We start from the raw sequence: 11,498 nt of genomic DNA, 5'->3' as shown, positions 1-11,498 counted from the left end.
ATTGATGGATATTTAGATTGTTTCCAACTTTCCACATCATTACATTTCAAGTCTTCATGCCAGCATATTGGGAAAAGTTTTCTTTTTTAGACAGAACCTCACTCAGTCACTGTAGAATGTTGTGGCATGGTAGCTCAAAGCAACCTCAAACTCTTGGGCTTAAGGGATCCTCTTGCCTCAGCCTCCCAAGTAGCTGGGCTATAGGCACCTACCACAACTCCTGGCTATTTTTAGAGATGGGGTCTAGCTTTTGTTCAGGCTGATTTTGAACTCCTGAGCCTTAGCAATTCACCTGCCTCGGCCTCCCAGAGTGCTAGGACTACAGGCGTTAGACCCCCAAGCCCAGGCCAGGGAAAAGTTTTCAAATAGTAATAATCAGAAACATCATTGTTTAGATTTCTTTCTTAGATAAACATCATTGGCTATGACACTGCCACTGCGAAAGCTACACATCATTATAAACAATGTTTCTAGGTGGCGCCTGTGGCTCAAAGGAGTAGGGCGCCCTTCCCATATGCCAGAGGTGGTGGTTCAAACCCGACCCCAGCCAAAAACCGCACAAAAATAAAAAATAAAGTAAATGAATAAATAAAATTTCCCTTAAAAACAACAACAACAATGTTTCCTTCTACGCTCATTTTTGGACACAACAATGTTTATTCCTTAGAATACATTTTTGTTAGTGGAACTGCTGAGTCATTACAACCTGTCCAGGTTTAATCACACATGCTGGTACTATGTCCCAAGGAGCGTTGTAGACAGAATGGCACCAAAGTCAAGCTTCTGGTCTACCTTTTTGAAGGCCTTGGAGCGTTACAACCATGACTTGGGCCTTTCTTAGGGTTTTTTTTTCCTTGGCATGGATGCAATGTGTGCAGTCAGGGCTGACCTGTCAGAGCCATCCACCCTAAGCCAGGTCCCACAACAGGGTCTTTGGTAGCCCTCTCAGCCACTGGGGATTTGTCTTCAGTTCCCTTCCGCCACGGCGGGAAGGAGTGTTAGAGAGCTGCTTAGGCCGGCAACGATTCCACCATCCACACTTTGAAAAGCAAGTCCAGGAAGCACAGGGAGGTAAGTCGTATATCCCAAAGTCCGAGCCCCAACGCCAGACCCAGCCCCTGCAGCGCTCCTTCTACTACTACTCCCTGAGCTCGTATCCCTGCCCTTCACCTCTACCCAGCCCAAACCTTTTGAAGGAACCGTCCCTTTAAGAAGCTGTCACTGTGGCGCTGGTGGCCCCGCCCGGTGGGGAGGGCCGAAAAGAGGGGAGGGGTTGTTGGTGGCTGGGGTGGTGGGGGGGTCTGGGTCTATTTTTAGCTCCGAGCTGGGTCACGTGACGGGAGTGACGTCTCCGAATGTTGTTGTTGGTGGCGGCGGCGAGCGGAGCCGGAGGAGCCGCCGCAAAGATGGAGGAGCCGTCGAGGAGGCGCTGCCGCTGCTGCCGCCGCCGCTGCTGCCGCCGCCGCCTGCGAAGCCGGAGCTCGAGCCGCAGGGGGTGAGCGCGCCGCACCAGCCCAGATCCCATCTCCCCCGGCCCCAGGGACCCAAGGCAGCTCCCCCTTCTCCTGCCGTCGCTTCCCGCTGGCTCCTCGTGAGCGTACCCCTTCCTTCCCCTCCGCGCCCGGGTGCCAGGCAGCACCCCCCGGGAACATCGTCCGCCCGGGAGCCAGGCCTCGGTGTTGTCTGCGTGTCTCTCCCGGACCCTCCCCTGCAGGGGCGCCTTCCCTGTAGGTAGGGGAGGGGCCCGCCTTCCCGCTCCCCGCGCCCCCAAATAGCCTGGAGACCGACCCGGGTTGTCTGATTTGCCCCCTCTCTGGCGGCGCATGTTGCGTTGCAGAGAGGTTTGAGCCCTGCACCCGGATTCTTTGCAGATCCCTCTTCACTGGACACCCCTTTCTTGGTACTCTGAAGTGAGGGGAGCTGCCCACCCACAGCGCTTCTCCCCGTAGCTAAGAACGCATCCTTAATTTTGTGTCCTTGACTTCGTGCACGAAGAGAGGGACTGCGGAGTCCACCTTACTTCTCTCTCCCATTATTCTCACCCCCTCCTCCATGAAACATTACTGCGTTTGTTCCCACCCTCTTCTCCTGTCTGACACCCTGAAGCCAGGGAGAGAGAGCTGGGAAATGAAATGGAATTCTCCCCCACCGCCTTCCTGTCTGGGGTAGATGCCCCCCATTTTTCATCCTGGATCTCTGTCTCCTAGAGGCGGGGCACTACCAGTGCCTCGTTAACTTGGGGGGAGTAGGCTTCCTTACCCCACCCTTCTCTTGGGCCCTGGAGAAGATGAGAACGTTTGGGTAATAAGTAATTAATCTGAGAGCCTGGGTGGGGGGCGGGAAGGCAGAATGGGAAGATGGGGTGCTTCGTTTGGGAAGGTGACCACCTGATACCCCTGCCTTTGGGTCTTCTGAGATGTGTCCTGAAAAAGGAAGGGTAGCAGTTGTGTTGCTTTTGGGGGGTGCAAAAAGGACTCACCACTCTGTCAGTGACCACTATGCTTCTGGGACCCAGAATTAGCTTTGGAGTTTGGAGGGGGGGTGTTGGTGATAGGGTTCAGGGTCCAACTGGGAGGGGAAGATGAAGCCAGACCAGAGGAACAAAAGGAGGCAGGGGATGGGAGATCCAGGAGTCTTGGTCAGGGTCGTCCTCTGGCCAAATTGCCTTGCAGGATTGGAGCCTGGGTCTGGGTACTGCCCTGGGTCTCCTCTTAAATTCAGAGGATGTAGGCAGGGAATGTCTTAGGTCTCCCAAGTCCCCTCGCCTCTGAGCTGATTCTGGGCTGGGCTGGGCTGGGCCGGGGATGGTGAGCCACGTTGGGGTCTGCCTGCTTCTTCATTCCAGTCTTCCCTCCTGCCTTTCCCTCCCTAAACACAAAGCTTGGGGAAATCTTGGTTTACTTCCTTTCAGTTTTCTTGAATCCTCTCTTTGCCCTCTCTTTATTTGAACTTGGATCTGGGCTGTCTTGACAAGGCAGAGAGGGTCTCCCTGAGTTAGAAGAGTGGGCCCCCAGCCTCTCCACTCCGTCCTGGCAGTGTGTGCACACCAGGGGCAAGAGGGTCAGATCCCAGGTGCAGGTTACTTGGGGGCAAGGGTGGAGGAAATGTGAGCTCTGTGCCAGCCCCCCCTTTTTCCCCAATATACTCTCCTACTTTGGCTGGCTCATGTAATTTGGAGTGGGGGGAGCAGTATCACATGCCCCACCCACCCCAAGTAGCTGTAGAGACAAAGGTTTGCTTTCGCTTCCCAAGGGGTGGCATCTTAGCTGTGTGTTCAGAAAGGGGGCCAGGGAATGGGGAGGGTCGTTTGTGTGTCTGAATAGTGGAGGAGGGGAGATCAGCTATAGGAGCTGGGGGTAGTGCAGTCGGTGCTGAAGTACCAGCTGCTCTTTAATAATTAATTCTTCCTACTCACATCCCTTTGAGGAGGGATGTCTGGAACACGGCATCAGGCTCAGCCAGCCTGCTAGAGGATGCACTCTTGTTGGGGGGGGGTGAGGGAGAGACAGCAGGGGGGGGCGGTTCTTGGCATTTTTGGAGCACTGTAGCTTGCTCATGAATGAAAACCTGATGCAGCCCGTGAGGGGGCCTATTGTAGCTGACTTTGGCTAATTAAACTTTCTCTGCCTTTCTTCTCCCCCACCCCACCCCAGCCCTAGCCCCAGCCTTTTCTTGAATGGGGACCCTGTCTTGTAGTGCTGGGGAGGGGGTATCATTCTGCTTGAGGTTTTAGGGTAAACAGACCCTGTCTTTTGCCCTCTACCACCTCCTCCTCCCTGCCTCCCCTCTAACCCCCCTTCCTTTTTTTTTTCTAGAAATAGCAGCCTCCTCCATCTGGCTTGTGCAGATGCCTGGAGCTGCGTCTGAGCAGACAAACAGAAATGGGCCGATTGCAAAAATGAATTTGTCAGCCTAGTGCCTTTTTTCCTCCCCTGGTACCCTCCCCCTTTCTCTGGTTTGGGGCCTTGACATCCAGGTCAGCCAACCTGCAGGCTCCGATCCTCCCGGGCTTCTGTTGGCTGGGCAGGGGGAGGCACAAGGCAACAGAAGCTCTCAGAGGCTGTGGAATGTGGCCTGCTGTGGCCATGTCAGGAGGGGTCAAGATCACAAGTCCTTAGTGTCTTTAGATGAGATATCTGGGCTTGGGTAAGTTATTGGGGGTAGAGTTATCTGGGTGAAGTTATTGCGGGTAAAGTAGTCTCAGACTCACAACTTGGTTTCGATAACCCTGCCACTAGCGGGGCCAGAGAAGGTGTGTTGGGAAGGGGTTGCATGGTGGTACTGGAGTCTAGGTTCTCCACGGCACATCTGACTTATGAGGAATTCAGAGGGTGTTGTTTGAGGGACAAGATCCCTACAGGGCAACATTGTGAACATGTGGCCTTGGGGTATCACATCTCACTGTGTCCCCCTCACTTGTCTGCCCTCCTCTTCCCACCCTGTTTTGTAGTTTTTATTGAGGTGGGGGGGTGTCTCCCTAGGGTTTCTATCCTACCTCCTCTAGCTAAGCCATGAGCTTATAGAGTCAGACGCAGTTGCTTTCCCTCTTTCCTCCTTGCTCTGCTATCCTGGCTAGAGGTGGGAGATGAGTTTGGATCTTAGAGTTGAGTAGGTCTGTCTGGAACAAACAGTTATCTTTGTTGGGGGAGGCAGGGCCTTGGGGGTCTGCCTGTGTATGACATCATGGAAGCTGGGCTGCTCACTAGTATGGCATCCATGTGTTAGGTTATCCAGGAGCCACATTGCTCCTGGTCCCTGACTATCCACTGAGAACCTGCTATAACAATAGTCTATGAGTTTCTCTGGCAGAGGTGGGAGCAAACAGGCTCAGGTTTTATACATCAGGCTGCCCTTTATGCCCACCCTTGACAAGAATCTGTGCCTATCCTGATCAGACTGTGAACACTGCTTTGTTTCTCAGGGAGGCCCTAGATGGTGGCTTTTGTTCACTTGGGAGACTTGATGGGCATGTTAGTAGACACTCTTTACAGGTGGACCGGTCTCAGGGTTCCTGCTGAATCCTATAGGGTGGGGAGAAGTAAAGTGTGACCAAGCTCTGAGCCCAGTATGAGTTCAAGGAGCTGCTCTCCTCTTCTCCCCAGTTGGTGAGGATCAGCATCTTTATGACCCAGGGAATGGGTGGGTGAGTATGACGGAGGCTGGGGGCTGAGCTTAACCTAGTTTTTGTACCATGGGGCTCTGCCCCTTCTGAGCGCACTGCTGCGGAGGTGCATCTCACTACGGAGATGGGCTGGGCTATTTAGGCTGCTGAGAATCGTGGGAATTTCTGAACCTGTGTTCCCAGCCCACGGAAAAGGGTGTGAGCAGGACTGGGCGCCAGCACTGGTGTGGGCACGGGCTGAGTTGCCTGCCCACGCAGGCCCTGCCAGGACACTAGCAGCCCCACCTGCTGCATTCCTGAGCTTGGCCCCAGCCCTGCATAGCCTCACCCACACCTGTGCCTGTCGGGAGAAATTCTGCCCCTTCAACTCTACCCTTCCCAGTTTGAGTTCATCTTTCTCCAGACATAGAGTCCAAGCCCTGTGGGTGAGAGCAGGAGGCAGTAAGCCTGAGACCTCAAGATCTCCTATGTCTGTGTGAGTGTGTGTGTTCATTTGTTCCTGCCATGGCTGGCTGCTGGACCCAACCCCTGGGAATCTTTGATGAGAATACAAAGCTTACTGAGAATTAATCCTTCCAGGAAGGTGCTGTCTTGGAGGCAGAGCTGATTGCCTGTTCTAGGCCTGGAGAGTAGAGTTAGAGCTTAAACATCCAGCAGCTCTCAGCCTCCTCCAATTGCTTCCTGCTACCTCGTTTTCATTGGGTATTGGAGGACCTGCCTTCATTTGGAAGCAAACGAATGAGATCATGTCTGGGGTGGATTGTGGGCTGTTTAGGGATGGGCCCAGGTGGGTGTGTGCGTAATGTCTGAGGCTTGAGGACCAACTATAGGGCTGGGATGGGGAGGGCTGGAGGAGGAGACACAGGCAAACCCATGGTACTGTAATGTATCCTTCATTACTATACTGGCCTCAGCAGGGCTGCTGCTGGGCCTTTTGGTGCTTTTGTACAAACTGGGTAAAAGTGTCCCTTGCTCTGGGTAGGTTCAGCGTAGCTGGGCCAGACCTCCTTGCACAGAGCATGACTTATATAACATACACCAAGCATTGGGCTTGAACCCTGGCCTCCAGGCCAGGGGTTGGGGGTGTGTGCTGGATCTGGGATGAGGGCACTGACTGTCTCATTTCCTGGAAAAATAAGCTGTTGCCTTGTCCTTGCCTATTGTTGAAGGGGGGGAGACCAAGGCAGAAGCACATCCACACTTCCAAAGTTGGGTGGCACAAGGGTCAGAAAGCAGGAAGAAGATGACTCTCCCCCTAAGAGCTCCACCTTAGGTTGCTGGGGCTGGGCTACCAGTTTCTTCCTTGACTTCATACAGGGACTCTAGATCAGTCCTGTATCTCCCCACTGCCATGGATAGAGGTCAGAAGCCTCCCTGCACTTTCTGCTTTGTTGCACACCTAGTCCCAAGCCAGGCACCTTTAGAAGTCTATGAGATCTTCATACCTGACAGTGGACACTTGTCTGAAAAAGGAGTTTGGGTGTGGCCACCATAGCCATTTCTTATCCCTTAGGCACTAGAAGTCTCATCAACTAGTAAGAGAAGAAACAAGGATCTCATCCAGATCTACCGATTTTCTCTGTGCCCCTGGGCAGGTGTCCCTCTTTCTCTTATCTAGGTATAAACTGACAAGCTCCAAGGTCTCCTTGACTTTCAGATTCCTGAGTTAGGGGCCTCTAACCCTGCTCCATCTCTCCCCAGGGATGCCGTTCTGAGTGCCTGACTGCCTCGCCCCGAAGGATGGCCTCGGATGGGCATTAGAGGCACGGCGGCCCCGGGCACCCGTCCCGTCCGTCTGTGTGTTATCGTCTGTCTCTCTTGACATCACCGCAGCTCCACCCCCTCCCGTCCCAGCCCCCAACGCCAGCTCCTGCGGGCCCAGAGCCGGCATGAACTCTCCCAACGAGTCGGGTAAGAGCTGGGAGGTTGGAGAAGAGCACCCTGGGGTAGCTGTGGATGCAATGGGCCATGTGGGTTTGCAGTCCAGGCGAGCTGACCATCAGTTTTTGAGCTGAAGGGGAGCAAGGGGTCAGGAATGGAGAAGTTTTGCAAGAAAAGGACAGGTAAACCCTGAGGAGACCTGGGAACTGATGCTCCAGCCTGGCCCTGGGAGGGTATGGGTCCAACTCTGCCTCCACACTTGTACTTTCCACTTGGGGGTCTTTGGTTACCACTCCACCCTGCCTGTTAGTCAAGCCAGGCAGGCCTGAGAGGGGATGTGTATCCCTGAACCTCTCTGGCAGTCCAGGATGATTTTGGAAGAGTTTCCTTACTATAGCTGAATGCGCAGCTTCATTTTTGTGGTGGTGGCTTCTTTTCTTGGTGGAATGTTTCTCTGTGTTCTATACTTCTTTCTTTGTGGAGACTGGGACTTAGCCGCTGTGTTTGGATGTGTGGCATTGGGTGGGAGTCAGGGTAATGTGTGTGTAGAGGAATCTTGGCTCTCTTCGGAGTCCAGACTACCTGTCTTCTTCTTGGGTCCTAGACATGGTAGATTCCTAACTTGGGGTCTTTTTCTTTGAAATTTCCTACTTCTGTCTGATCTTAGGACCCAGCCCAGTGGTACCATAAATAGTCTACATGTGGGAAACCAGGCAGTTGTAGGGTGGATCTGGACATGTGCCCATGAGGATATGTCTAGCTGCCCTAAGCTGGACCCTCAAGAGTTCCCCAAGAGGGTCCTGGGGCACTGTGGTCAGAGTCATGACTGCTTCTCTCTTTGGCTGTTTCCTTCTGCACAGTCTTAAAGGTTCATAGTCCATCTTGTTCAACTTTAACCCTCTGTGGCCCATCATGTCCCCCACTTCTTTTTCTGTAGGGGTGGATGGACATTTCTCCTTCTTTTAGAGGGAGGGAAACTAGGGCCCATGATGAAAACCCATTTGCAGGATGTACAGAAACAGCATCAGGGAGGTGCTTCACTTCCCCAGCCCCCTTTTATTTCCCATCATCCCTCCTGCAGGTTTGTGGTTCCCCTCAGATCCTCCTGTCTGTGTCCCTCCCTTCATTCAAGGTAGGGGCTGGACCAGGTAGGTTGTCCAGCTCTGTCTTCCTGATTCCTCCTCTCAGGTTGGTTTGGCAAAGGGAGAGGAGAAGCCTGGTGGGTGTTCATCAGTGCCTTGTACATCTCAGCTTGGCACTGCCCCAGTGTGGTTGGTTGTGTCTGGCAGGAGTGCCAGCAGCTCCTTTCTTCTGAGCTGCAGCATTGACCTGTCTCAGAGCCATCTCAAGTCGTGGGGTTAGGGTCTGACTTTTGGCCAAGGGAACAGAAGCTGCTCAGAGGCATCTGTGGTGGCTTGGGAAAGATGTTTCCTGGCTTTGAGGTTCTTTCTCTTGCAGTGAAAGGTTATAATAATTAACCCAGGCTAGATAAAGTTATTGGGTTGCCTTTATAGACATTGTTGGTCTGAGTTCCCTTTGCAGCTACTTCTGCTGGAGCTGGCAGGATGTGGCAGGAGCTGGAGGTGGCCACCAAGGTGGCAGGCAGCTTGGGAGCAGCTGCTGAGCCCTGGCCAGAAGAGGCAGGTGGCATAGGCTGTGCCTCCTGGCAGGCTTTCCAGTGCCCCCCAGCAGAGGGAGATGCCTGGTCTGTGTTGGGGAGGGGGGAAATGAATGAAGGAGGGGGCTGGGGATTGGGAACCTCATTTTAGGACTGTTGAGAGGCTTTAGAACTGGAATCACTGTGCGGGGCCATCCCTTGGAGGCCCTTCACATAAAACATTCCTGGGGTTCTGGGACTGGCTTTTCCAGATGTGGGGTTCCAGCTTCCCTGGGACAGAGACACAGTCAGCTCTTCCTCTTTGAGGCACCCAGCATCTGCTATTCCCAGAGATCAGGCTGGCATCTGGGCTGGGGCTGAGGGTGCCCAGCACCTGGCAGAAGCCTAGAAACCACGTGCTTTGGGACTCCGCGGAAGTAAAATGAAACCACGAATTGTAGGCAGAGCATGTGGGTGTCTACTTCCCTGTGGACACTCTGCAGAGAGCCATAAGAAAGAAAGGTATAGGGCCACAGGGCAGGGGATAGAAGTGGGGCAGAGGGGAATGTGTCCTGTGTCCCCCATCCCTGAGCACCTCCCATCCTCTCTTTGCTTACCCAAACACTGGCTCTTCTGTCCCTAGGCACAGAACATCAGGGCTGAGAAGGGACAGAGAGCTTTCTGCCATTCCCTCCAGTTCCTCTCAATTCCTTTGAGCACAGGAGCTGTTCTATTTGGCAATCCTTGCTCAGTGTCACCAACAAGCTCGGTCTATGGGGGAACAGAAGAAAATATATGAGATGGTAGGCAGCACCTATGGTTCAGTGGTTAGGGCGCTGGCCCCATATACCAAGGGTGGCAGGTTCGAACCCGGCCCCAGCCAAACTGCAACAAAAAAATAGCTAGGCGTTGTGGCAGGCACCTGTAGTCCCAGCTACTTGGGAGGCTGAGGCAAGAGAATCGCCCAAGCCCAGGAGTTTGAGATTGCTGTGAGCTGTGACACCATGGCACTCTACCAAGGGCGATAAAGTGAGACTCTATCTCTAAAAAAAAAAAAAAAAATGAAAGAAAAAGAAAATATGAGACGGTTCATCCTTGTCCTCACAGCAAACAAGTTAGAGAGAGTGCTCCTGGTAAAGGGCAATAGATGGAGACTTCCACGCAATTTCCTTCTGGGGCCCACCACCCTGGGAGGTGGGAGCTGATCCACTTACCTCTGGGTTGGGCTGATTACCAGCATTTGACCTTATTTACCTCTTGTGCAGTCCTGAAAGTACAGGCCGAGGCCGTTGATGGGGCTGCTTGCTTCCCTGAGAAGGCCATTCTCTGGTCTCTGCCTTCTCTTTAGGCAAATGGGGGGGGCTCAAGGAGTTTAAGGCTTTCTTTCTTTTTCTGGAGCTGATTATTTCTGCATGTTCTCTTCAGTGGTGTTGAATTACTTATAGAATCTGCCCTGGTCTAGGCTTGGCTCTACCAGGTTGGGGTAGCTGCCCTGGGACCTGGCACCCAGGCCTGCTGTGGTTCATATCCTGTCCTTATGCTCTTGCCTAGAGGAGAGGGCAAGAGCAAGGCCTACCATGCAAGCTAGTCTGGGTGGCAGTGGGGCCCTAGAGAAGGCGCTTTCTTATACCAGCGTGGGAGGCACACAGCCTCATGACAACACCTGCCTGCCCAACACCTCCCAAACCCTCTGCACTTTCTCTCCTTCCCTTTCCCAGGAGGGAGGGCAGCTGCCCCCTCCTTTCTAGGTGACCAGAGAAACTGGGGCATGGGTGTGGCATGGAGCCTGGAACCTTAGCGTCCTCCCTCTACACCTCAGGTTCTGCCTTTAAGCCCCTGGGGAAGGCGGGCAGCCAGAAAGTGGGTGAGTGCTGGCAGGGGACAGGGATCTGAGAAGTGGCCTTCTGGCCTCCCTTTTCCACTATATGCCCCTGGCACACCTCTGTGCTCACTACAAGTGGGCATCTGTTTCCCTCCTCTTCCCTACTCCATCATTCCACACAACTTCAAAGCTTAGAATGGGACAGCACAGGAGGCAGGGCTAACCTTTACTGAGGGGAAGTGGAAGATGCCAGAGTAGGTGTTCACCTTTTTCCTGGATTTGGTTTTAAATTAGAGAGTTCAGCCAACACCTGGCAGCTCCTGGGCATGTTGACGGGCTCCAGCATGACTGAGCTCGAAGGGCAGGAAAGGAATAGAGGGCAGCAGGCCTGATAGCTCCAGTGCCCAGGGCAGCTTGCATCGCGCACTCTATCCAGGCTGCTCCTGGGCAGCCCTTGGCTTTCTTACCGTGCATAAGCAGACCTTACTTTCTTCCTTTGGGTCATGGCACCATATCAGCCTTTTGGGGCCAGGAAATAGGAGGCTAGAAGAGCCAAGGAGACAGCACTGTACTCCTGCCCTCCTCTAGACTCAATACAGCCTCTGAGAGAGGGGATGGAGTCACCATGGTCTGGGGAGGACAGTGCTCGCTCTAGATGAGGCTCATGTGCCCCATGCTTGGTGGCTGCTCTGTAGGGTTTGTGGGATGATATATGAGAGCGCTGGGTGAGAGGAGATGAAGAAGAGAAATGAACTGCTAGGAGAGGGGTGATAGGATAGGCTGAGATTAGACATTAGGAAGACCTTGTTATGTCACCTGAATTTCAGGGGAAAATATGGGTTCTGGGGGGGGGGGTTCTGGAACTTGTACTGAGGATTCTCTGGTTGTGTCTGATGCTTTGCTCTCTACTTCATGGAAGCCATAATGGTACTGGGAGCTGGCTCTGAGTCCCTGGCTCTGATCTCCTCTGGGTGCCTATCTCCTGGGTGCACCTATTTTCCCTAAGCAGGGAGGCCTCTTTCTGTAGGCATCTGGCTGCTCCAGGTTCAGTCGTGGTAAGTGATGACTTCCTCTTC

The 11,498-nt window shown here is 53.5% G+C and overlaps 1 protein-coding gene across 9 annotated transcripts in view; it reads left to right on the top strand.

Annotated features, from left to right (window-relative positions):
- Window positions 1–1,333: 1,333 nt before the first annotated feature.
- The window catches only part of HDAC5 (histone deacetylase 5), a 40,585-nt gene continuing 30,420 nt past the window's right edge, over window positions 1,334–11,498 (top strand). For 7 of the 9 annotated variants that reach the window (XM_053567792.1, XM_053567791.1, XM_053567786.1 and 4 more), the window contains exons 1-2: window positions 1,344–1,495; window positions 6,824–7,033. In XM_053567792.1, the coding sequence (XP_053423767.1) occupies window positions 7,012–7,033 (22 nt within the window). In that variant the 5' untranslated portion in view covers window positions 1,344–1,495; window positions 6,824–7,011. Of the gene's footprint in view, window positions 1,496–6,823; window positions 7,034–11,498 lie in introns of all 9 variants that reach the window. The other 2 variants (XM_053567785.1, XM_053567789.1) reach the window with 2 other exon arrangements.

This window comes from Nycticebus coucang, chromosome 18 (genome assembly GCF_027406575.1).
Source record: "Nycticebus coucang isolate mNycCou1 chromosome 18, mNycCou1.pri, whole genome shotgun sequence".
Taxonomy (NCBI): Eukaryota; Metazoa; Chordata; class Mammalia; order Primates; family Lorisidae; genus Nycticebus; species Nycticebus coucang.
The sequence above is the reverse complement of the archived record's forward strand: the minus strand, read 5'-3'. Positions and strand labels throughout refer to the sequence as shown.